The sequence below is a fragment of the Schistocerca piceifrons genome, chromosome 4 (assembly GCF_021461385.2).
Source record: "Schistocerca piceifrons isolate TAMUIC-IGC-003096 chromosome 4, iqSchPice1.1, whole genome shotgun sequence".
NCBI lineage: Eukaryota > Metazoa > Arthropoda > Insecta > Orthoptera > Acrididae > Schistocerca > Schistocerca piceifrons.
Window position 1 is genome coordinate 387633356 of NC_060141.1, and position 26194 is coordinate 387659549.

Genomic DNA, 26194 nt, shown 5'->3' on the forward strand with positions numbered 1-26194 from the left:
CTGCCCCGAAGTCATCTTTGTCACCGTGGCCTTCGCTTGAGAAGCCCTTCGCGGGCCCTTTTTTAGGTACTTATTGGCTTCTCATTATTGACGCCTACTCTAACTTTCCTTTCATTGTCTGTTGCATGTCGCCTACCATCGTGGCAACCACCAATGCTCTCGCTCGCATTTTCTCTTTGGAAGGCCTTCCCTCTATTCTTGTTACTGATGATGGTCCGCAATTTGCCTCTTCCGATTTTGCGGATTTTTGTGCCCGTCATGGCGTCATGCATGTCACGGCCCCTCCATTCCATCTACAGTCAAACAGTGAGGCTGAACGACAGGTCCGCACATTTAAGGCTCAGATGAGGAAACTCCTGACTTCTTCTGCTGATGATGCGCTTCTCCAATTTCTGGCTTCTTACCGTTTCACCCCCATGGCCGACAGCCCCGCACGCTACTTCATCTTCTGCGGCCTGCCACCACATGGTCGCGGGTGCCTTCACTTGGCTGGTTCTTCACCGACGACCTTGTATGGGTACAGGGATATGGCAGGTGGCCAAAATGGAGTCCTGGTCGCATCTTACGACACCGTGGCCAACGTCTGTATGAAATCCAGACAGACACAGGTGTTGCAGTGCGTCATTCGGACCACCTTTAGCCTCGTGTGCTGGCAACGTCTGTTCCGGATGCCACTACACCACCTTCAGCTCTACCTGACACTCGGGATACTGGAATCTCTCATTACTCACAACACAGTCCTCTCATCATCATATCGGTGCCAGCACGAGAAATGACACCACCAGGAGACGTGCCCATGCAGGAACCAGATGACCATCATCTGTCGGAGCAATTCTACTCGCCTCCTTCTCCTGCGGACACGGACACATCACCCATTTCTCCTGTTATAACAACCGGACTTGCCGTAACCGGCACATTAATGCACGGGACCCCAGCAGATTCGACTCCCACATCTCCTGTCGTCTCGACCCGTTATCATCGGGGACACTTCCGTCCATACGGGAAGCCTCCTCTTCGAGACTTTACGGCCAGTCAAACAACACCTATGGACGTTAGCAATCTACAGGCCACCTCCATCAAGACCTGTGCAAAAAATTCAAAGGGGGGTAAAGTGTTGTGACTTGCCGATCTTTCAAAGTGCCGCCACGCAGTTATGCGCATCCTCTACATGCGGCACTGTCTGCCAGCCATGCAGCAGCAATGCCACCTAAGCGGCCAGCCAGCCAGTGGCCGCTAGACTTGGACTCAGTTATGATTTGACTGTTAAAGTGTACACATGTCTTACTCTGTTTACTTGATCTGTGACTTTCATGTATTGCGTCTTCCTTGAAATATATTTGTTCAACTTGAAGTTATTACACTATCTTTCCACATTTAAAAAGTAACTTTAATGGCCATGAAGAATCCCTAGCTTCTGACTTGAGTTAAACAGTTTAAAACACCAATTTCACCTCATAGGCCCCATGGCTTGCCACCTGCAGCATGGGACAGCATTCAGCTGACTCATAATTTCGTGACTCTCCAAAACAGTCCCCAAAATTAACTTAAAATTCAGGCCAATCAACCCTCATGGGAAACTGTAGCTCTTCAACTGCCCATTACCTGCAAACTAATAGCTTCTCCTGTAAGGCAATGCTTCCTGCAAGGACTTTCAAAACTTTCTTTCCAATAGATGTACGAAACACTAGTCTTCATGCAAAGTCACAGGCCTTTAAACCAATCACATAGGCTCTGGTCACAGTCCATTCAGGAGGATGGGAGAAAGAGTGTACCAAGCACCTCTACGACGAAGAAAAGCTCCTTGCCCCAGATACAAGCTCTGATGCAAACAATAGCCACAGAACAGTCACACAGGCAAAACCAAGAAAATTTAGTTGAAAGGTGAGAGTGGAGGATGAGTGAAGTTAGGGTATAGCAGAGATTTAGGCCACGAGGATAATGGATGTCAAATCAAACACCTTGCAACTGTCCAGTTTCCAAACTTATTTTATTTGGCTACCACTTTTGGTGATTTACTATGCCCCTTCGGGCCCATTCCACCTTTGTTCTGGTCAAAACAAGGGCTAGCATTCGGAAAGTGGTATATATAGTTTCCTGCTTGCTATAATGATCACTTCTATTATCATCTGGCAACTGTTTGGCAGATGATGGTTGAAGTGATTGCTATAAAAACTAAAACTAAACTCCTACCAAACAGGCCATGAAGGTCCAACAGTACCGAACAGCCACAGTGTCATCCTCAGCCCATAGGCATCACTGGATGTGGATATGGAGGGCATGTGGTCAGCACACCACTCTTCCAGCTGTGTGTCAGTTTCTGAGACCGGAGCCGCTACTTCTCAATTAAGTAGCTCCTCAGTTCGCCTCACAAGGGCTGAGTGCACCACGCTTGCCAACAGCGCTCGGCAGACCAGATGGTCACCCACCCAAGTGCTAACCCAGCCCGACAGTGCTAAACTTCGGTGATCTGACGGGAACCAGTGTGACCACTGTGGCAAGGCTGTTGGCTAAGTGATTGCTATAGCAAGCAGAAATCTACAGATACCAGTATTTGAACGCTGGCCCCTGTTTTAACCAGAACTGAGGTGGGATCTTCCTACACGTTGGTCAGGGGCCTGAAGATGGTGTAGTAAATCACAGAAACTAGTAGCCAAATAAAATAAGTTCGGAAACTAGATGGCTGAAAGGTGCTTGACTTGACATCCTGTATCAAACAGCCGAGTCCTGCAAACATTTCTGAAAAGGTGGACATACAGAGGAGGATAACGGGGTCGAAAGCTGTGTTCCAAGGACAATTCCCCCTACATAATTCAGAAAAGCCACTATTGGGAGGGAAGTATCCAGAAGACAAAGATTATGAAGCAATGATTCAAACTGAGCAAGCTGTGCTCAGTGGTATATTCTGCCACTGTGTGATCAACAATGGTACTGGCCACAGTCTGGCAGGGGGCATTCATTTGGGTGGACAGCTGGTTGGTCGCCACATCCATATAAAATGCTGTGCAAAAGTTACTGCATAGCTGGTATACAATCAGATTGCTTTCAATGGGAGTCCTACCTCTGACAAGATATGATATGATTTTGATAAGGGTCACAATCCCTTGCCATAATGGTTGTACACCTGTGGTAGACCTATACGTGAGACCTGTCCAATGCACCCACCCAACACATCCCAGTCCAGTCCTGTCAGAGACTCATCCTATCCTAACAGAGGCAGGTCTACCTGTGAAAACAAAAAATGCTTTATTTCAACGACTAATTCACAATCTATGAAGTCTGGATCTTACTAACAACACCAGCTTCTCTGAGTCATGTAGAAGGGAATTGCCCCTGCAACATCTTCTTCAATTCTGTAATCCTCATGGCCTCAATCTCTGCTAGCCCCAGGACCACACCCATCTCTAATCCTATACCATGATCCTAACATCACTCTCCCTGTACTCACACCATGCCTTCTGAAGTACCCCTCTTCCTTTGCTCTGTATCGCTCTCCTAACCCACTCCTCCACTTCATTGTACACTACACAGGACTTTCCCTGGATGCACTCAGTATAAGCTCACCAATGCCAAATTCTTATCACTGGTGCCCTTCCTGCTGCCTCTCCCAGCCATCAGCCACCCTTCCCAACTCCTCCTTCTCACTCCGCAGCTCTTCCCTTCTTCAGAGTGTATATGTGGGGGGGAAAATATATATATCCTGGTTAGAAATATATTTTTTCCAATGTGAAAATACATCTTTTTCCTAGGAGAAAATACACTTTTTCCGTGTTAAGCGACAATATACTTTCTCTTGGAGCTGTAAAAATTACAAATCCTCTGAATGATAAAGGCATTATATACCGGCACAGAACATCCTAGTGCTTAAGGCAAAAAACTACACATTTTGGAAAGATATTTGATGTGTGGCAACTTATACACAGTATACTTTCAGATCGCAAAAGTATAAATACAAATTCCAGCATGCTAACTTTCGAAGCATTTTAATTGAAATTGCGACACTATTTTGTTGGACAATCATGGGTCACATTATGTGATTCACCAGCCAATGACAGCAGATATTCAGAGCATATGACCTGTGATAGTGTCAGCCAATAGCAACAGCATTGTTACATAATGCGAACACACAAACAGGAAAAGTTAATGATTTAAATTAAATTACATTCAGGATAGCTACATGGTAAGCTGGGCTTTCATCTACAGCAGTGATCAGTCCCCGCCCCCAGATTTCACCTATAGTGGTGGTCGATTCCACCCCCCCCCCCCCCCCCCCCCCCTTCGAGTGTGTGGTTGGTGGGCAGGATCGCAGGAGCACAGCTTAAACTGCAGTAGCTGACAAGCACAATTATAATTTCCACTACTGTGTACTGAACATTTTATGGACTGAAACTCCACTGCAGAGTGAAAATCTCATTCATTTTATGGACTACTTGGCTGAATAAGTGTCCTGCTGAGCACTTTGACTTTATCAAAGAAAACTCAGTTATGTGCGAAATTGCTCAAGAATTCACTTCACAGTTTTTTTGAAGAATAATAATACTTTTTGCCATTGTTATTGCATAAATTGCAATCTATGAAAGAATTAAAATAAATATGAAAAACTAATATTGAAGCTTGGTCTATTTTACTGTATTACCCTTAAAATATATCAGACACAAATATGTCGGTAAGATTTAAATATAGCACGTGTGATTGTCAAGATGGCGGCTAGTGTTAAAGTAAATCGTGTATCTCCGCAAAAAAAAGTAAAATTCGATGGAAAAAAGAAATCGTGTATGAGTTGTAAGGACGAGATATCAAAGCTAAATGAACGTATAAAAAGTCTACAATTCATAATCGGTACTCTAAAACAGGATATAAAAGAACTTCAATCGGGAAAATACGGGAAGCAAGAAGACACGGCCTCCACAGGAAAATGGGAATCAGTGACCGAAGAAAACTCTATCCAGGAAGATAAATCTCAAAGAAGCAGTGTAACTTTAATACAAAAAAACAGTGTGCAAAAATCGAGTGTAGTACATCATGGAATACAGCCATCTGAAGAAAAACTGTTGCAAGGAACTGAAAGTAAACAAAAACGTGTGCAAACAAACAACTATAGCATGGTAGCAGAAAAGCATGAAAACAGATCAAACTTTCCTCGAAATCGCGAACTTCCAAACATACCGGTAGTGAAAAGTAAACTGTCAAATTCTCAAAGGAAGTTATTGACTGATTCTAATATCGTGTGCAAAAACAGATTCAGTGTGCTATCAGAAAAAACGAACAGACAAAGTGAAGCAGATATACAAACGAAAGTTTCGGAACCGAAAACAACAAATGAAAACAGTCAACGTAAAAAACAAGATGCTGGCATTATTTATTTATTTTCTGATAGTCATGGAAAAGGACTGGCAAAGATCATGAACGAAAAACTAATAAATGAATGTGTTATTGGATTTGTGAAGCCAGGTGCTCCACTGCGAGAAGTTACTCAGCATATTGACACACACAGTAACCATGGAAGTTGTAACTCTTGCATTATTTTAGCTGGCGCAAATGATGTCTACAAGAACGAAGCAAAATTCGCTTTGCGATCTTTAAGGGAAACATTGGCAAAAGTTATGGACATGGAAGTTTTCGTAATAAGCATCCCTATGAGACATGATCTCATCAAAACATCGTGTGTGAATGCAGAAATCGAAGCAACTAACCGAAAGTTCGAGAAAATATGTAAGCTCTTCAGCAATGTGACATATATTAATGCAGACAGTCAAAAAAGAGAAGATTTCACTACCCATGGATTGCACAGAAACACGAAAGGGAAAGTAGCACTGTGCGATGCAATCATGGAACAATTAAACCGAAATCAGCCAGGCTTAGTGCAGCCTCCAATTGCAGCAGCAGCAGCAACGGAATCACCAATTTCAAATGAAGGGAATATTACTCCAATGACTTCAGGAAGTGTTGAAGCGGCAAGAAGAGGATCCCCATCTAGCCTGGTTGTGGTTCCTCAAATTACAACTCTAAAAATTACAGCAGAAACGCCATCACACTACAAGTTAACTCGCCCAACACGAAACAGGAAAGAACCACAACGTTTTTTATGGCAAGTGATTCCAGAGAAATGTTGATTTCCTCTTCTAAAACATCGCTCTGGAAAGAAAACTTCAATTGTAAAAGTGTTAAAAATGATATGTCATGTGCAGCTGTCGAACATAAGGTAGGCGAAAACAACCTAGTAAATAAGTCATCGTCGAAATTTATGCTCCTGCACCAAAATGTACAATCCTTATCAAATAAAGTTAGTGAGATAGAAATATTGTTATCAGATGAACTAAAAGAAGTGTCTGTTATACGTGTTAGTGAGCACTGGTTATCCGAAAATATGTTACATCACACAAGGATAGAGGGCTTTACCCTTTCATCTTTTTTTTGTAGGAAAACCTCCACGCATGGAGGAACATGCATATATGTTAGAGAGGACGTCAAACACGAAAATTTAAAGTTCACTAACCAGCTAGGGGAAGAGCAAAACTTCGAAATTTCTGCTACAGAACTGACAAATTTAAATATAATTGTTATTTGCATATATAGAAGCCTAGATGGAAACATAACTACTTTCATTGAAAATCTTGAGAAGGCACTTAACAGTATAAAAATAGTTAGTAAAACAACCATCATATGTGGTGATTTTAATATAGATTTCAACAAGAACTCAAAAGACAGATTAAACCTTGAGGTCTTATTAAAAACCTACAACATACATACAACTATCAAATCCCCCACCAGAGTCACCAAATCGTCAAGCAGTGCTATAGATCAGATACTAATAAATACAGATAAATATTTATACAAATCTGGAAATATGAATACAGGTTTCAGTGATCATTATGCACAGTTTATTGAATTCCCAGTAGACACTGCAGGAAATACTGAACAACAAATGACAAAAAAAGGTAGAAATTTTAGCAAGCACAACCTAGAACACTTCAGGCACTTACTGAAAAAAGAAACATGGAATGATATAGACAACTATGAGGACACATGTAAAAAGTTTGACATGTTCATGGAAATATTCTCCCATTATTTCAATATTTCTTTTCCAGTTAAAAACCAAACATTAAAAACTAAAAAAAGAAATGTTACATGGCTGACGAAAGGCATTAAAATATCATGTTCTGAAAAGAGGAGACTTTATGAAATCTCAAAAACACAAAATGTTACAGAAGAATTTCTGGTGCATTTCAAGAATTATAAGAGAGTGCTTCACAAAGTCATAAAAGAATCTAAAAAAACAACAAATGATCACCATATAAAAATGGCCAGGAACAAAATGAAAGCCATGTGGAAGATAGTCAGAGAACAAGTAGGAAACGAGACCTCCCAAAATGTAAATCTCCAGGTAATCCAAGATGGCAAAAAAATTACAAATCCAGAAGAAGTAGCCAATGCTTTTAATACATACTTTGCAAATATTAGTGAAAAATTACTATCTGACATAAAATCTTCAAATAAAAATCCTGCTACAACACCATCCAATCAAAATAGAAACTGCAACTCCCTATTTCTTACTCCAACCAACCCTAAGGAAATTATACTATCAATAAGAGGGTTAAAAACAAAATTTTCAACAGGTGTGGATGAGATTCCAGATTATGTCATTAAAAATGTGGGGGACCTCATTGCAATACCATTAGCCCACATTTTCAACAGTTCATTAACAAATGGAGTCTTTCCTTCCTGCTTAAAGACAGTGAAACTAAAACCACTGTTCAAAAAGGGTAAGAAAGAAGACATAGCCAATTATAGACCTATTGCCTTGCTATCTACATTTTCTAAAATACTAGAAAAAATTTTTCATAAGAGGTTGCTAGATTTTCTAGAAAAGTGCAAAATATTATCCACAACCCAACATGGCTTCCGGAAAGGCCGATCAACAGAAACAGCAATATATGAATTTCTGGGTGAAGTACTCGAAAAAATTGATAGTGGACAAAAAGTAACTGGCATATGCCTTGATCTGTCTAAGGCTTTTGACATCATAGACCACACTCTATTGCTGCAGAAGCTTGAAAGAATTGGTATCAGAGGTATGCCTAACAGCTGGCTTAGATCATATCTTACTGACCGCAAGCAAGTAGTAGAAATACATTTTCACAAAGAAAATGAATCAACAAGACACTATTCTGATTATAAAGCAGTAAAATATGGAGTACCGCAGGGCTCGGTACTGGGCCCCATCCTATTTTTGATATATATAAATGACCTAACATCAGCCAACCAGTACCATAGCACTATCCAGTTTGCAGATGACACAAGCATATTAGTCAGCGGGAAGACTGCAGAGATACTACAGACAAGACTGACTGAGGCATTAACAAATGTTGTAAACTGGTTCAACCAAAACAAACTAATAATAAATAAAAGCAAAACAGTAGCATTAAATTTTCATAATATCAAGAGAAACATTGAAGAGGATATAAGAATTCAGATGTCAGACATGGATATTGTGCCTAATACAAAATTTCTGGGGGTCTGGCTACAGGATAATCTTAGATGGGAAACTCACATTGACAACATATTAAAGAAGCTAAGTACCATGTGTTATTTAATGAGAGTGCTAGAAAACTGCTGTCATAAGGACTGTCTAATGACAGTTTACTATTCTAATAGACATTCTGTCCTAAAATATGGGATCACTTTTTGGGGTAACTCGCCATCCTGCCTAAAACTCTTCAGGATGCAAAAAAGAATAGTGAGAATCATGGCTGGAATAAAAAGGAACAAACCATGTAGACCATTATTTAAAAGGATGGGGATTCTTCCCCTTCCATGTATTTTCCTATTTGAAAGTGCAATGTTTATAAAGAAATATACAATAACAAATCCTCCCCAAAAATGAAAATGTTCATCATCATAATACAAGACAGAAAACTGACTTTCATGTACTCCATACAAAAACCAGTTTGTGCCAAAAAGGAACATTACACCATGGAAAAATTATCTACAATAAATTGCCAAGAGAAATTAAAGTAATGACAGGTGTAAAAAATTTTAAAGCAGCATTAAAAGAATATCTGTTGACACATTGCTTTTATAGTGAGGAAGAGTTCCTCCAAAATCCTCGAGAGTCTAAGTGATGATTATGCAAATACTGTAACCATTAATATTGGCCTATAAATACATTCAGATGTAATTCTCAAGTTTATAATGGGGTTCAAGTATAAGTTGTATAGCGACTTGCCCAGTATATGAAGTAAAATTCTGTGAATGTAATTCTCTAGTGTACATGTCAGTTCATAGTGTAGAAGAGTTCCTCAAAAATCCTTAGAGCTTAAGTGAGGATCATGCAAATACTTTAATTGTTAATATTGGCTTATACATGTATTCAGTTGTAAACTTCAAGTTTCTAATGTGGTTTAATTATAACTTACACATTGACTTGCCCAGTATATGAAGTGCTGTAAAATTTTGTGAACATAATTTTCTAGTTTCTAAAGTGTTTTAATTGTAAGATATACTTTGACCTGTCCAATATCTGATGTGCTGTACTGTACATGTAAGATTTACTGGACCAATAAATACAATACAATACAATACAATACATAAATGGCTGGCCTTCTGGGCCTGAAATTTTTCTAAGTAGCTGGTCCTAAAGCGTAAAGTTTTGAAATGAGAGTAAAATGCTCCATGATTTAAGAAATGAATCGCACATGGTCACATGTAACATAATTCATCTTGTGCAAAAGGAAATGCATTTTGAAAGTAATGATCTCAAACAACGGATTGCAATACTTTTCCGAGACCTGTCATAAATGTAATCAGTTGTGATGTCACATTCATTAAAAGTAGTTTGTTGTTACAAGTATTGCACAGTCTTCATCCTACAGCCTTTGACTCATTTTGCTGTTGGCAGACGCTTGTGTGTGCAGTTTGTTTTGCTGTAAATGGAGCATTTTCTTTGAAACTAAAATTTTATTTTGATATTATTGTTTCGTTTATGTTTTCTTGCTGCAATATTATTCTGTAGTAGTGGGAGGAAGGAAAATTCTTTGTTAGAGTATCTGTTCTTACCAGTCAAAATTACAAAAATTTAACTGGAAACTAAAGCATTGAAAAATTACTGGAATTCTAAAAAAAAATCCCAGGTTTTCCTGGATTTTTCCCTTATGAAAAAATTCTCAGGTTTTTCCCAGATTTCCTGGTTGTCCCAGGCCATATACACCCTGTTCTTTTGTCCACTCCACCCGACACAACCACGGACACCAATGAGCTGCAGTGCCAGCACAATGTATCTAGCCCAGAGAATGTATGAGGCCTGTTCAAAAAATTCCAGAACATTCATAGTTTTGCGCCAATAGCGTGTTGGAGCAAAATACGGCTGGCATCCCTGCACACACCTGTGTTTAATGTGTAATTGCTGGAAGTTTCATTGTTGTATGTTTGTTAGTTATTGTTCAGTGTTGTATTGAGTAGAACATTGTGTCGCATATTTTGCGAATTTTGAGACGGCAAGAGTTAGAAAAGGAATACATCTGCATTAAATTTTTTTTATGAAACTCAAGATCTTTACAGAGACACACCAAATGATGATGATGCAGGAAACCTACAGTAATGAGTGCTTAAACTGTACTCAGTGTTACGAATGGTTTGCACGGTTTAAAAATGGCCAGACGGAAGTTAAAAATGACCCTCATTCAGGGTGCCCTTCAACGTCTAACAACGATGCTCATGTTAGAACTGTCAATGAAATTGTGCATGCCAATTGAAGACTGACTGTCCACAAGGTTGCAAAAGAATGAAACATTTCAGTTGGATCATGTCATGAAGTCCTGACACAGCATCTTGGAATGCATTGTGTTACCACCAAGTTCATCCCAGAAGACCAGAAAGACGTTTGCCTTACAATCTGTGCAGAGCTTTTAGATCACGCAAATGAGAATGAGATGTTCCTTAAGAGAACTGTAACAGGTGACGAGATGTGGGTCTGTGGTTATAATGTTGAGACCACGGTTCAATCTTCACAGTGTGTCAGGAAAGGTTCTCCAAGACCAAAAAAGCTCATTACGTCAACTCAAATTTCAAAGCCATGCTGATAGTTTTAGTTGACTTTGAAGGATTAGTCCATCTCGAATTCAATCAACGGTACTATCAGAACATGTTGCAATGCCTGTGAGAAAATGTGAGAAGGAAATGGCCTGAAAGGTGGCAAGACAATTCATGGCTATTGCATCACAATAACGCACCCCCACTTTCATCGCTGTTGGTGCATGGCTATTGCACAAAAAACAAAATCACTGTGCTGATTCATCCTCCATACTCTCCAGACCTGGCACCTGCAGACTTTTTTTTATTTTCAAAGTTGGAAACCCCACTCAAATGGTGAAGATTTGCAACAATAGACAAGATAAAAGAAAAATTGCAGACAGTGCTTCACGCGATCCAGCAAGGGGCATAACAAGGCTGCTTCTGGAAGTGGAAATGGTATTGGGAGCAGTGTAAAAATAGTGGAGGGGAGTATTTCAAAGGAGACCATGCACAATAAGTAAAAGGTAACTGTAGAAAAATTTTGTGGACAAAGCTCCAAAATTTTTTGAACAGACCTCACATACATGCAGGTGTATGTGTATCTTATTACCTCTGAAGAAGAATTCATCCAAAAACTAGTAATGTTCTCAGTATTGTTTATGTGTCTGTTGACATTTTAACTATATGATAAAGTGTTACCATTACTCATTCTATTATTTACATTCAACCACAGACTTCTGATTTACCCATCCTTATGCTATGATATTTTTGTTAAAAAAAACTTGAAATCAGTATAAAACAAACAGTTTATGCAAAATCCTGATTTAAAAGATCCTGCTTTTTATTCTTAGGTTGCAATTATCAATTTCTCACATACAGATTCTGTGTGAATAAGGAAGAATGAAAAACTAAAGTTTCCTTTCTTTCTTTTTTCTTTTACTGAAATCAGGAACCAGCTAAATATATAGCAACAGTATTTTATGTGGCAATTTGTCTTAAATATATTTTGTCACAGCGTAAATGTTGGTTGCCTGGGACAGTATTCCTGAGCATTTTAAATGCACTAACATATTAAATCATGTGACTGGAATGCAATGTCTTTAGAAGAATGATACATGGTTTATAATTAGTATCTGTGCAAGATTCACATTTCTCACATACATCTTCTTAATTTTGGATAGACTAATTTGCATTATAAACTCTTGTACAATTTTGATGCTTAGTTTCCCTTGTTCAAGAAGGCAAGTGGTGCTTCAGTTCTAGTCTGCTGGTATTTTACTATCAATTTTCGGCTGTTGATTGCTTTTAAAATACACTGCTGTTGATTGCTTTTAAAATAAAAGTACAGGATATGATTACACTGCAAGATTTTGGCACATAGAAACTCCATTACGATTTAATTCTGAAATGGCATGTGGGAAATCCACAGATATAAAGGTAATATACCACGCATCACACCACAAACATGACGAAAAGCCAGCAGTAAACATATATAAGGTCTATTAACAAAGGAACTGAGCTTTTGTTACCCACATTTTTATTCTACTTACATATGTTTAATCCCTGTCTCCTTCAAAATACTCACCTACTCTCTTCATTTAATTATTCAAGTAATATTCCCACTTCAACGTACAGTCCTGGAAAGCTTCTTTTGGGATGTTAATACCCATGACAAAATCTCTTTAACATAATCAATTGTATCAAATATTCTCTTACTGTTCTCATAAGATGCATTACAAACAATTAAGGAATGTTTTCTACCAATATCTCAGCACATTCAGAAAGCATTAATAATCAAGAACCTTCATATCCTTTAAATGAATTGTAGCAATCTTCACTAAACTCAAAAGAACTTAAAAATTGAGCACCATGCTGTTCATTTTGTACTGTTACACATTTGTAAACAAAATGTAGCAAATGAAACCAATTAGGGGAAACTTAATTTTCAATCCAGAAATTCACATAAAATTTAAAATTATGTTTACTATTCTGCCCTAGGAGTAAAATCATAATTTTAATGATAGACTAACCTGTAGTAAGAATGTTTTCAAAAATCCCCATAAAATACATCTATTCAGCTAGATATTTGCTTACCTGTCTCTGGTGCAAACGAGTACGTCGATGCAAATGCAGGAATCGATCACAATCAGCACACAGGTTTCCACAAACGTTGCACTGTATTATTGCCCCAGTTTCCCCATCATCATGATTGCTGCATGTAGGCTGCAATGACAGAAATTATCTTTTATTTCATTTACAAATACATTCATGTGACGAAACACTTTTATCTGTTAAATTATTTAATTATTTTGTGTGAATCATATTATAGAGAACAGTCAAAATATACAACTATTAAATAAAGTAGTTATTGCAAACTGCTCTCATGTGACATATCAAAGGGCTGCTAAGCAGTAATAAGTGTTCACATTTCATTGTTACTGAAGGCTATTTTTTTTTTTTTTTTTTTTTTTTTTTTCAATGAAAAGTTGCCTTATATCAAATGGAATTTTTTGTCTTAGGTATATTACAGCAACCACTATGCACAAAATTTTATAAAGAATATATTTATAATTAGGTACAATTACCTTATAAATTACTGTTTCTATGTAGCTCAAGTCATATGTGGTAATCATTTAGATAGAGTGTTACACTTACAAATTTACCTGGTAATTCAAAATGGAATTTATTATTTTCTATAGTTATTATCTACATTACTAAATGTCTAACTCAGTTAATGGTTCATTTTACACATTCTAAGGTGGAGGTTGTCTTCAACAGCTTACAGGGCACAAAAATATGTATTCCAGTATTTCATAAAATTACTGACCAAATTTAAAATTCTGTCACAACCAGCTCATTAAGAGTTATGTTAAAGTTTCAACACTGTAAGACAAGTATTACAGTTACAAAATTTCCATATGTTTTGAGGTAACTCATGGTGCACAAATTACCCAGACTACAATCATCCATTATTTGAGAATGAGAACGCTTAGTGACTTACAACAAATTTTTCACATAATTTCAAACCTTTATGAAACTTTTTCTCACTGATAAATCCCGCAAAATGATGAAATGAAAAAAAGTTCATTGCTTACTTCATTTTTGCTGTTCTTGCAGAAGTACTTCATCATCAAGTATGACAGTTTAATTTATGATTTCTTTACTAGTAACTCTATTTGCAACAACAGTAACCATATACACCACTGAATGTGCCTGTAAAATTATATTATTGTGCAGCCCATAGTCCAGGAGATATCACTAACATTGAGATGTGAGAAAAAACTTTTGCTTAAAACTGACTGTAAATTATCGAGAGTATACTCATCCAGTGTCTGATAATGAAAGCACTTAGTGACTTCCAACAAGCTTCAAGGTAATTTCAAATCTTTCTAAACTTTTTCTCACTTACATGCTTGATGTCAAATATTTAACTGATTAACGCTTGTAAAGTAATGAGGCAAAGAGATTATATATCAATAAAAAATAATAAAGATATACTCACCAAGCTGTGACAAGAGAAAACATACATAAAGGTTAAGGAAATGTGAAAGGACTGGTAAAGTTTATAAATCTTATCAGTCTGTTTCCTTCATCCCTCTTCCTTCCCCTTCAATCCTTCTCTGAGAAGAAGGAGCCACTGGTTCTGAAAGTTTGCTCATTTCCTTGACCTTTTTGTACACTTTCTCCTGCCCCCACTTCATGAGCAGATTTATTTCTACCAATTATATTAGACAAGGGAGTTTGTTTCTTTAAAGAATTGGAGGAAGGTGGTTTATTGATTAAAAGAATGAACATTTAGCAAGATATGGACCTCAAACTGGTTATTAGTGTTAAGCAATAACATGTATTTATTTTTCTTATGTTTGCAACAGAAGGGAGATGGTCGCATTGATAAACTATATTGCAGAAATAAAACTGAAACAAAAATCTGGGACTTGACAAAAGTATCGGCCACTGAGTCGAATCTTGTTCTTAAACAACAGAAATGATCTTCCATTGACTTTATAGAATGGTTAAGAAATTGTAATGTTTGCTAATGACACAAGCATACTAATCAGATCCAAAATCAACCTTAGTAGACACAGCTCAAATGACAGGTGAAGAGGCTTGCAACTGAGTCACAGCAAACAACTCTATAAAAGAATGGTACGCAATTCCACACGAGTCAAGATGACCTGCTAGACCCAGAAGTAGTCAATAATGGTCAATTACTAAATAAAACATTGTGTGTAAAATTATTTGAGGCCCAGCTATATAACATGTTAAATGAAGTCAACTAATAAATAAAACTAATCAAGGAGATCATTTCACCATGTTTGTATCTTTAATTGTATTGGGCTAAAGACCTAAAGACAAGGGTATTGTACATTTTCTCTCAGTTTTGACTTACGGAATGCTCCTAACATGAAAAACACAAGTGTGAAGTAAGAATATCATGAAAAGAAGATAACTGCAGTCTTTCAGAAGACTCTTTACGGATCTTAAAATTCTTATACTAACATCTCCGAACATTTACTCCTTAACAGTTTTTGTGGCTAAGAACATAAATCAGCTTCAGCTGAACTGCAGGCAGGCACAACAAAAAAGACTTTCACACCAAAAACTTTCGGCCAATGGTCTTCGTCAACAATAGACACACATACGCGCGCACCCACCCACCCACCCACCCACACACGCACGCGAACACAACTCACACACACGACTGCAGTCTCAGGCAACCGTGTGGTTTCAGTTGCCTGAGACTGCAGTCGTGTGTGTGAGTTGCAATTTGTGTGTGTGTGTGTGTGTGTGTGTGTGTGTGTGTGTGTGTGTGCATGCGTTTGTGTGTCTATTGTTGACAAAGGCCATTTGCCGAAAGCTTTAAGTGTGAAAGTCTTTTTGTTGTGCCTATTTGCGACTCAGCGTCTATGCTATATTGTGAATGGCAACTTTCCTTCTCATAATATTGTTACATTCCATCCTGAATTTTCCATTGTTTGATTTCAGCTGAACTGTAATTTACACAACCATAATGCATGGCACATAACAAATTTTATGCAGACTTCGTCTCCATGACAAGGATTTAGTGTGTCCTCTGATGCAAAAGCCTTCAATAAACTCCCGTATGAAATAAAGCAAGAAACTGGGAATTCCTGCTAATGCAAAGAAAATTAAAGACAACATTTCAATCACTCCTTCTACAAATTACTTAATTATTTTGGTTCAAAGACGGAAAATTTCTATTTCATAGGTGCTTGGCAAGCAGCAGTGTTCATTGTAAAGCTGCATGCAAATATCAGTGCACTGTAAACAGCCCTGTCTTGTTACAGGCATTGGAAAACACCAGTATGAGATAGAAATAACCAATTTGTACGGGTTTGGAGGCTTCAAAATGATCTTTGGAAGTCTACAACAACAATAACAATATTAATGTAACAGCAGAAGTGGCAGCTTTCTTCAAAGAAGCAGCTGTCCGCTAGTTAATTTACTAGGTAACATTTCATTTTCACATGCACAAATAGTTTTAAGCAGGATAATAACAGCTCGTTGGTAATACAATGTACAGATTAAGTTTCTAAGAGGCACTTCTCTTTTGTTAATATATACTTTGATTTGATGCACATCCCTGAAGGTCCTCCATATCAATGGGATCTATGGAAGATGTTGGCTGAATGAATAAATTTCAGAATAAGTCCCTGGTAGAGTTGTTTCACACTGACCAAGAAAATATTCCAATGAGGTAGATAAGAAGTGAAAATAAGCACAACATATATATTGTACTCATCATTTTTTATCTATCCAATTAAATAACTTTATCAATAATTGACTGTTTTTATTGTAACATACATATTGTGTAATTTCACACTTTCCTGGCATACATTCTCCTTCTGTGATTCTTGGGTGTACTGTCAGATCCACAATATTTTGGTGAACAACTGTTCCAATATTATCAGGTGGTGCTGATGGAACGAAGTGTCTGCTGCAGATTCGTGGTATTTGTACCTGCCAGTCCAGAGTTCACCTGCACTATGCCATGTTTGGGGGTTTGGGTGAGTGTTGGTGTGACAGTGAAGGGAGGAGCGTCAGTTGCCTTCCGACCTCTGCCCCTGTCACATCTCACCTCATGCCTTGCTCAGTTGGAATTCAGTATCCCCGTTGCTTAAATTATCGGTCATACAAGTTTCAATTGCTTCTTTTATAATGTTTTCCCAAAATTTACTGGTAGCAGCCAGGATTTTTGATTGCTGGTAATTCATTTTATGTCGATTTTCAGTGCAGTGTTTGATTATTGCAGACTTGTTGGGCTCCAGTCAACAAGTATAATGCTCATGTTCTATACATCAATCTTCAATTGTACAGATTGTTTGTCCAATATAAGCTTTTCTGCATTCACACAGAACTTGGCACACATCCACTTTTTTGAGATTCAGGTTGTATTTCACTGTTCCTAATAAAGATTGTGTTTCAGCTGGTGGAAGGAAAACAATTATTATGTGGTGTTTTCGCACAAGTATGCCAGTTTTTAAGGATACCTTGCCTGCAAAGTGCATGAAAGTTGTGTTCTTATCTTCTTCTTCTTCTTCTGTGTTTTCATCTTCCATGTCACTCTTAGGGCTCTTGAGTAACAAATTAGTTGCTGTATCCATTCTCATGGAAGACAGATTCCCGGTGAAACAGCTCTGCCATCAGAACTTCTTCATCTCAGATGGAGTATGTCCAGTGTATCAGTGTTGAGCACTCTGTTCTTCTGCATAGGATGGTGGCAGCTGGAGGCATAGGGATATAGATCAGTACATGCTTGGCTTACAATTTATATAGTGTACGAAAGGGCTATTGGGCCTATGCTGAACTAGGACATCAAGAAAAGGAAGTTCACCATCTTCTTCTATTTCCACAGAAAATTGAATGTTTTCATGGATGAAATTCTGAAGTTCTAAGAAATCCTGTGTCCATGTGCCATATGGCAAAAGTGTCATCAGTGTGCTGAAAGAAACAAACATGTTTTAGTTCAGCAGTTTCCAGTGCTCATCCTTGAAGTACTCTATGGACAGATTTGTTACAGCTGGCAAGAAAGGGCTGGCTGTGGCTATGCTCGTAGTGTTGTCCATTATAACAAAATAAACAGTGTCAGAACATGTCTAAAAAGTTCTGACAGCTCAGGGCCAAACATCTCACTGATTAGTTATATGGAGTCTCCAAGAGGGTCTTGAGTGAAAAGCAGGAGAACATCAAAGCTGAACATAATGTCGGACTCCTGCAGCCTTACCTCTTCAGCCAACGAATGAAATCTTCTGAAGTTCATATGTGACAAGTACCCTTACCGATGTGCTCGCCCAACAGATAGCCAGATGCTTTGTTGGGATATGTTGGTGTTCCAGTGTTGCTCACTATTGGTCATGTGCCTTCCTTGTGGGTCCCCGACATGCCATACAATTTGGATGGTACAGCAATGCACTGGCAAAGTGATTTGGTGACATGACTGGTGAGTGCCCTATTTTTTAACAAGGCAGAGGTGCTTTGCTGCACTTTCTTAGTTCAATCTGCTGCTATTTTCTGGTATGCTGGATTATACCTCTACCACTTTTCGCTCATAGTCCTTGCATTGGAGGGGAACTGTGGCACTGCTCTGATTGCCTGGGAGGACAACAATTTGTTTGTTTTCTCAGAGTGTGAACATGCTGTCCTTTTTGTTTTGGAAATGTTCCATGGCTGAACCAAATTGGTGAGATTTCAGAAGGTTTTCTGATGATTTTCCTCTGTGGTATTGCTTGGTACTCGTCGAGTTGCCTGCTTCACAGTACACACAATCTCAGCAACTGGGAGATATGTAGATGTTGGCACGAAGCTCGTTCGTTTCTCCAATACCGACATTACTGTGTCATCCAGTGGTTTTCCTATGAGAGTGGTCACTGTGTGTTTGTTGGCTGCATCATTTACTGACTGCTTAACAAAAAAAATCGAGAAAACTTGGCGATATGACTCTCGATTTCTTGTATGCAAATACAACTGGATCTAGGTCACTCTGTCAACCCACTCCCATGAATCTGCAGAGAGTACAGAGGATATCTGCATATGAAGCGTTAAGAGATCTCTGGCATTAACATCATGCTGTTGTCGAGTGAAGGGGATGCCAGCCCTGACCATGGCCAGGCTAACTCTTTGTTAGAAGTGGTTAGCTGCAGGGGTGCTGATGAGATGTGCCACTTTGGTGAATGTATGTGTGGCACCTTCATCCTGACACCTTAGCAAAATGGTGAGGCAGCTTGGCAGCAGTCTTTTCTAGTTGCCAAGCTTATCAAGCTTTTTCACACTGCCCACTGAGATGGTTAGCAAGTGATTTGAGATTCCACATTAACCAAGTGCACAAGTATGAAATGCAGACTATTTGTGTAAAAAAAACATGTTAAATTCAGAAGAATGTAATTAGTGCTTTATTCAAAGTATGCTCCATCATTTGTTATACATTTTTCCAATCTTTTGGGCAATTTGTGAATACCACACAGGTAAAAATTTTCCCCTTTTGATGCGAACCATTCATTGAGCCATTTTTTTCACATATTCATACAAACCAAAGCATTGCTCAGCAAGTGTGTGATCCATCAATGCAAACAAGTGGTAATCAGAGGTAGCCAAGCCTGGTGAGTAAGCTGCATGGGGTAGAACTTCCCTGTCAAGTGCTTCCAATGTGTCGCGAACCGGTTTTGCCATACGTGAAGGAGCATTGTCCTGAAGAAAAATGACAAGTACCGGATGGTTCAAATTGGTCAATATTTGTTGGTAACATTTGGTATTAACCTTTCTCCAGGTTTTAGGAGCTCATAGTATACCATGCCCCTTTGATCCCACCAAACACAGAGCATCGTCTATCTGCGAAAGTGATTCGGTCTTGTGGTCAATGTGGATGGTGTGCCTAGGTCCATCCATGATTTTTTGCATTTGGGATTCTCAAAATAAATCTACTTTTCATCCCCTGTAATTACACAAAGCAAAAATAACTTCCTTTTGTACTGAGCAAGCAAAACCTCACATTTTTTTTGTACATTTCCAATTGCCCATTTTTTAACTCATGTGGTACCCATCTACCAGTCTTCGGAATCTTTTCCATCTCTCGTAGCTGATTGGCAACAGCTTGTTGACTAATGTCCAATTGCTCAGCAAACTTTTTTTGTGTTTGTGAATCATCTTTCTTCAACAACGCTTCCAACTCCACAGCTTTGTATTTTTTGGCAGTTTTCCACGTTTCTTGTTTGCAACATCAAAGTCACAATTTTCGAAATGCTGAAGTCGTTATTCACATGTATCTTGTGATAAAGCATGTTCAGCATGCTCACCATAAGCTTCCCAAAGTAATTGGTATAACTCAGCAGCAGTTTTCTTCAAATGCAAACAAAAAATTAATGCTGTCTACAAATGTCCATTGTTTGGCATAAATTTCGACGTATTGAACATAACAACACCACATTTTCCCAATTTATCACTCATACATGTCTGTCACTTGTTGATGACAGAACAAAATGGTGCAGTGTCAAATCTTTATAGTACAAACTGCATTAGTGCCACATATATTGCCTGAAATTTGTATTTCATACTTTTACATTTGATATATTGCTTCCATGGTACTCAAGGGCACTGCTGAATCCCCAAGAATGACTTGGAAGATGAAAGTACAGAAGAAAAAGATAAGACCACCACTTTCAGACTGTTTGCAGGCAATGCATTGCCAAAAACTGGCAGACTACTGTGAAAACACCAGATAACACCAGTTTTCCACTCACCAGCCAATACACAAGCTTTATAAGAAACAGTGAAAGATGAGCTGGGTCTCAAAAAGGCAGGGAGTGTACTTTGTTCCATGTGAATTTCAACCCTTATATTGACAAACTTGAGTGCCATATCCACTTACTGCAGCCCAACAAGTCTGCAATAGCAGAATACTGCACTGAAAATGGATTAAGATAAATTAGCAGCAAATGAGACTCCTGGTTACCACTAATAAATTTTTGGATTGCATTTTAAGAGAGCCAATTGAAATGCATGTGAATGATAACCTAATCAACAGAAATACTGGCTTCCAACTAAGCAAGGCACAGGAACTAATACTAAGCTCCAGCAATGCAAAACGAGACTCCCAGGTGCAAGATGTGGTAGGGATGACAGATGGAAAGCAATTGAGACTCTTCCCGCCACCATCACAGCCACACGCATCCCCGCCACCAGGCACAGCAGAGCGCCATAGACACCAGAACTCTGGACCAGCAGGTATAAAAACTGTGAGCCCACAGCAGACAGTTCATTCAATCAGTACCATCTGATCACGGCAGAACAGCTGTCTGCAGAAATATTGTGGACTTTCGACAAGTGTATCCAGCAGTACACCCAAGAATCTCGAAGCAGCATGAGATAATTATTTATGACAAATTTAACAGTATTTCAGTTATCTTTTAAGTCTGATATCCAGCTGAACACAGAAATTTTACAGTCAAGTTCCGTTTGTCTCTTTCAAATCATATAATGTAGGCTTTAGAACTACTGCAACTAAAATATTTGCTTTAAACCAATTATAAACCTAGTCAGGCTCTATCTTAATAGCAGTTGTTTTCAGTGACTTTTGGCCTAATATCAGAATGCTAATGTCCTCAGCTAAAAATGTGTATCACCATTCATTTTTATGTACTGTGTGAATTCCTATCTAAATTAATGGGAAGGATTTGTTGATGTGTATCAGAGTGGTTGTTCATCCTCTTTTTATTCAGATTATGTGAATCATGGTTTTACATTTTTTACTGTTGAGTCAATTAATTTCAAGGTTTAACAAATTCTCATGTTTTTGGGTAAACTATTTAAAGAATGTGCTGACCACAACAAGTGCGAGGTGCAGCTGATGTTTTAGAACCCCTGAAACAAATTGTGTGGCAGGGTCTGGAAATGTTCATTCCATACTTGCTCGATTGGGCTGTCTGTATCAGTGAACCAGGAGTCTGGGTGTCATGTGATCTGACCTTCGACAGTCTTCTCTTCCTTCTTTCTCTGTTCCTCCCACTTGTTGATGTATTTAAGAGCCCCTGTGTGCCAGACTTGAAAGGCAAAGTAGGAGGCTGCAAATGTAGAACTGGACACAAACATTCTCTATGGGAAATTTCAGTTACCTCTTGTGGAAGGTTCACTCTCTTATTTTTAATTGTATCCTGATTAGGGCTACTAAACCTTATTAATATTTCAATGAGAATTTGTAAATGGCTTCATATTTTTCTAAAATGATCGTTAACAAATTATTTTGAGGTGTATAGCATTAGTATCAAATTGTTGTTGAGCTAGCTGTTATGGGAATGACAGACATCTGGCAGCAAAACTATCAGAACATACAAAAAAATTGAAGGAACTGTTAGTTCTATAATCTTTTTTCCAGAAAAATTGTCTTAACACTGCACACTGGACAACAGAAAGGCATAAAGTTTATTAACAATAGCATTGTAGTACAAAGTACATTAACAACAAGTGAAATCTTCTACAAGATTATTGTCTAAAATAGTGATGCTATGGTTTATTACTTCCCTAGTCTCTAACCTTACATTATCATCACAAACAGCAGAACTGGAAGTATGTAACCCCTCTCAGACAGAGTGCCCAAAGTGATTACATCTACAGCTTTGCTGCCAAAGGTATGCCATCAGCACTTTATATCAGTTCCAGATCACGAACTTTAGTCACAGTTTTCAATTAAATTATCCAGCTGCTTTGAGATTCACATATAAATGGACATACTAGGTGTGATCAAAGAATAATGGGACTTCTTCAATTTTGCGGGCTTTATAATCCTATTTTCAATTTTTTATTTTTATTTATTTATTTACTTTATCTTGTTGGTACACATGTTCCTGATGCATATTTGCATTTTCAGCTGTTCTGAATATTTACTTTATTCCAGAATGAAATTCTCACTCTGCAGTGCAGTGTGTGCCGATAGGGTAGCTCAATTGGTAGAGCATTTGCCCACAAAAGGCGAAGGTACCGAGTTCAAGTCTCGGTCCTGCACACAGTTTTACTCAGCCAGGAAGTTTCATATCAGCGCACACTCCACTGCAGAGTGAAAATTTTGTTCTGGAAACATTGTTCTGGAAACATCTCCTAAGGTGTGGCTATGCCACGTCTCCGCAATATCCTTTCTTCCAGGACTGCTAGTTCCGTAATGTTTGCAGAAGAGCTTCTGTCAAGTTTGGAAGGTAGGAGATGAGGTAGTGGCAGAAGTAAGGCTGTGAGCGGTGTGTTGTGAGTCATGCTTGGGTAGCTCAGTTGGTAGAGCACTTGCCCATGAAAGGCAAAGGTCCCAAGTTCGAGTCTCGGTCCAGCACACAGATTTACTCTGCCACGAAGTTTCATTTATTTTTTGGTTGACAGTCGAGAAGGGTCTAGTGTTTTCAAGTGCTTGGTGAATTTTTACTTTTGAAAAAGATGGATCAAAGAATTTGCATTAAATTTTACTTGAAAAAAGGAATGAAGTGCAACTCCGCATTCAAAATGTTGACTGTGGACTTTGGTAAGTCTACTATGAGTAAGGAAAGGGTTTATGACTGGTACGAACATTTTAAAGAGGGCCAAGAGGGCGTTGAAGATAACAATTGCACGGAACACCCTACCACATGAATTACTGGTGACAATGTGGAAGAAGTAAGGAAAACGGTTCTGGGAAATTGCTGAATCACCTTCAGAGAGGTTGCTGATGATGTAAGTATATTCTTTGGCTTATGACAATGATATCCTTCATTTCAATGACTGCTTCACAGACTGTGTCATATGGATCCTTTTTTTTCTCTCCTTTTCTGCTACTCCTCCCCCCCCTCCCCTCATCTCTCCCCTGACCTCCAACTAACCTGCAGCACTTCACTGTCCGCCACTCCCACCACACTATCACTACCTCTCCCCACCCCAGCCACCTTCTTGCCTCCACCCAGTCGCCACTCCCATCAAGCACTGGTGCTGCTGCTTGCAGTGTGGTTTCTGTTGCCTGAGACTGCAGTCGTGTGTGTGAGTTGCGTTTGCGTGTCTTTGTGTGTGTGTGTGTGTGTGTGTGTGTGTGTGTGTGTGTGTGCGTGCGCGCGCACGCGTGTGTGTGTGCGCGCGTGTGTGTGTTCTATTGTTGACGAAGGCCATAGTGACTGAAAGCTTTAATTGTGCGAGTCTTTTTGTTGTACCTATCTGCGACTCAGCATCTCCGCTATATGGTGAGTAGCAACTTTCTTTTCAGAATGTTGTCATTTGTTGCCACTGATCTGTTTGCTACTCCATCAGTGAATGAAATAAATTGCTGAATTGTTTATGCAGTACCAAAGAAGTGTGCATTCAAACAAAAAGTAATGCACAGTACATTGTGTACAGTGCTTCACTTCACACTGAAACTGATTGCCAAAGCAAAGTGAAGGAAAATATTTGAGGCACTTTATAGCAGATATGGGTTAGCTAAGATGTTGTACCCCTGGAGGCACCGGCATTATTATTATTTTTTGTCTGTCTTTTAACTGGTTCTAACTAAACAAACACTTGAATTTGCCAAAATGCTGTATATACAACATTTATCATTAATTCATTAATTAGGTTGAAGCTTTGAATCCATGATTACATCAGTGCATTTGGTTTCACTGGAAACCATGTCAATGAAGAGTAACTGATAATTTAAATTATAACTTCAGTGTGTAACAGTGAAAATAGTTAGAGTTTATCAGCAGATTTGAGAGTATTGACATCACTTATTAGAAAATCCTCATTCCTCTTTTTACAATAATCTGTTTCAGTTTTCCAAAAACTAATTACCATGAAAGATAATTGTAATTAAAGTTCAGACATACTAAAAATTACTTTTGTCATTTGAGCCAGTAAGCCTCTTAGATTCTAGGATTTGGCTTTATAATATTGTTGCATAATTTTTTTGAACCAGATACTATCCTTCATTATTCAGTAAAGCCTTTAATTAAAGATTTGACTAAATTAACATAATTTCAAACTTTACTTGTAAATATGTAATTCACAGTGGAGTATACAAAACAGAATGGTTATCTTTTTTCATTTTGTTAATGAACAATATGTTAGTTAAAGCAAGTTACTGAAATCTATAGAGTGCATCTGCTCTAGTAAACAGTTTTACAGACTGTAATGACCGAGCAAGGTGACACAGTGGTTAGCACACCGGACTTGCATTCAGGAGGATGACGGTTCAAGTCGTGTCCGGCCATCCTGGTTTAGGTTTTCCGTGATTTCCCTAAATTTCTTCAGGCAAATGCTGGGATGGTTTCTTTGAGAGAGCATGGCTGACTTCCTTCCCCATCCCTCCCTAATCTGATGGGATCGATGACCTTGCTGTTTGGTCCCCTCCCCCAAATCAATCAACCAACAAACTATAATGGAATCATCAAAATCACAAAATGTCATTATGCCAATCTATAAGTACTCTTCCTCACTCAAAAGTCTTCAATATGCCCCCAGCAATCACATAAGTAAGACCTACACATAACAAGTCTGCTGTTAGCACCCAACACAGTAAGGTTTATGCATAACATGTCCATATCAGTTTCACAGTCAGTTAACATCCAGTGAGAATCCACATCCTGCTACCATCAAACTAACACTCCGACAGAAGTGCATCCACACTTATAATCATGATAACAGTTTCATGTTATTTGCATCAATAAAGGTCAGTGACACACTTTATACAGTAATGTTTATTACAGCCTGCATGTGACTTGTATCTTATCAACTCTTCTATTATGAATAATGAGACAAAGGTGGCAGAAGATATTTAAGTGTGGTTTTATTTTGATGAACTGTGATTTGAGAGACAATTAGCCTCACTCTCACTACATACTGAACTTCTGTCAGTGGTCTATTACTGTTACTGTATTGAGAGTGAATTCAGTTGAGTGTCAAGTAATGTTCTATACAAGTGAACTGAGTATAGACAATAAGGACAGACTGATAGACTGTGCAGATGAGCTAACACCGAGTGTTATAGTTGTTTATGGCATCGAGAATTACGGATACCTTACTTGGTTGCTCAGTAACATTGTTTTGGATGAAAATTAACAGGGAAATTTGTACTAAATTTACCATTGGAATAATACATAAAGAACTATCAACTGATAGAGACTGGTCACCATGCCAATGTAAACATCTAATCTGAATAAATGTGGAATCATAAAAAGTTTAACTGTATTCATCA

The 26194-nt window shown here is 38.5% G+C and overlaps 1 protein-coding gene and 1 pseudogene across 1 annotated transcript in view; both read right to left on the reverse strand.

Annotated features, from left to right (window-relative positions):
* The window catches only part of LOC124795862 (E3 ubiquitin-protein ligase highwire-like), a 327500-nt gene that overhangs the window by 43446 nt on the left and 257860 nt on the right, over positions 1–26194 (reverse strand). The window contains exon 32 of the mRNA XM_047259943.1: positions 13102–13230. Coding sequence (XP_047115899.1) covers positions 13102–13230 — 129 coding nt within the window. The remainder of the gene's footprint in view (positions 1–13101; positions 13231–26194) is intronic.
* Positions 2391–2508, reverse strand: LOC124796715 (annotated as a pseudogene).